This window comes from Nestor notabilis, unplaced genomic scaffold (assembly GCF_000696875.1).
Source record: "Nestor notabilis isolate BGI_N333 unplaced genomic scaffold, ASM69687v1 scaffold30537, whole genome shotgun sequence".
In the NCBI taxonomy this organism is placed as follows: Eukaryota; Metazoa; Chordata; class Aves; order Psittaciformes; family Psittacidae; genus Nestor; species Nestor notabilis.
This window is the reverse complement of record NW_009936506.1, coordinates 660-918: the sequence shown is the minus strand read 5'-3', so window position 1 is coordinate 918 and position 259 is coordinate 660. Positions and strand designations below refer to the sequence as shown.

The window sequence follows — 259 nt, the reverse complement described above, 5'->3', positions numbered from 1 at the left end:
CTGCGAGGTATCAGCTGTCGGAGTCCAAGTCACTTTTCCCGTCCTCTTGTCTCTTCTCTGGAGACGTTTTAGATGCTTTATTCCATTTTTGTGCGTTTTCTGACTCCTCCGAAGACGATCGCTTTTGCCTCCTCCACTTTGCCCGGCGATTTTTGAACCAAACCTGTTACGTTAAGTAATTAAACTATTAGGGAAAATAATGAAAGCATGCAAACCCACAGACCGCCCTCCGCCCTGCCGGAGTCCTGCTTCGCACGGA

The 259-nt window shown here is 48.6% G+C and overlaps 1 protein-coding gene across 1 annotated transcript in view; it reads right to left on the bottom strand.

The window, feature by feature from the left end:
* Positions 1-10: 10 nt before the first annotated feature.
* The window catches only part of GSC (goosecoid homeobox), a gene marked incomplete at its 5' end in the record, with an annotated part of 844 nt that continues 595 nt past the window's right edge, over positions 11-259 (bottom strand). Inside the window, one exon of the mRNA XM_010018377.1 lies at positions 11-163. Within this exon, the coding sequence (XP_010016679.1) occupies positions 11-163 (153 nt within the window). The remainder of the gene's footprint in view (positions 164-259) is intronic.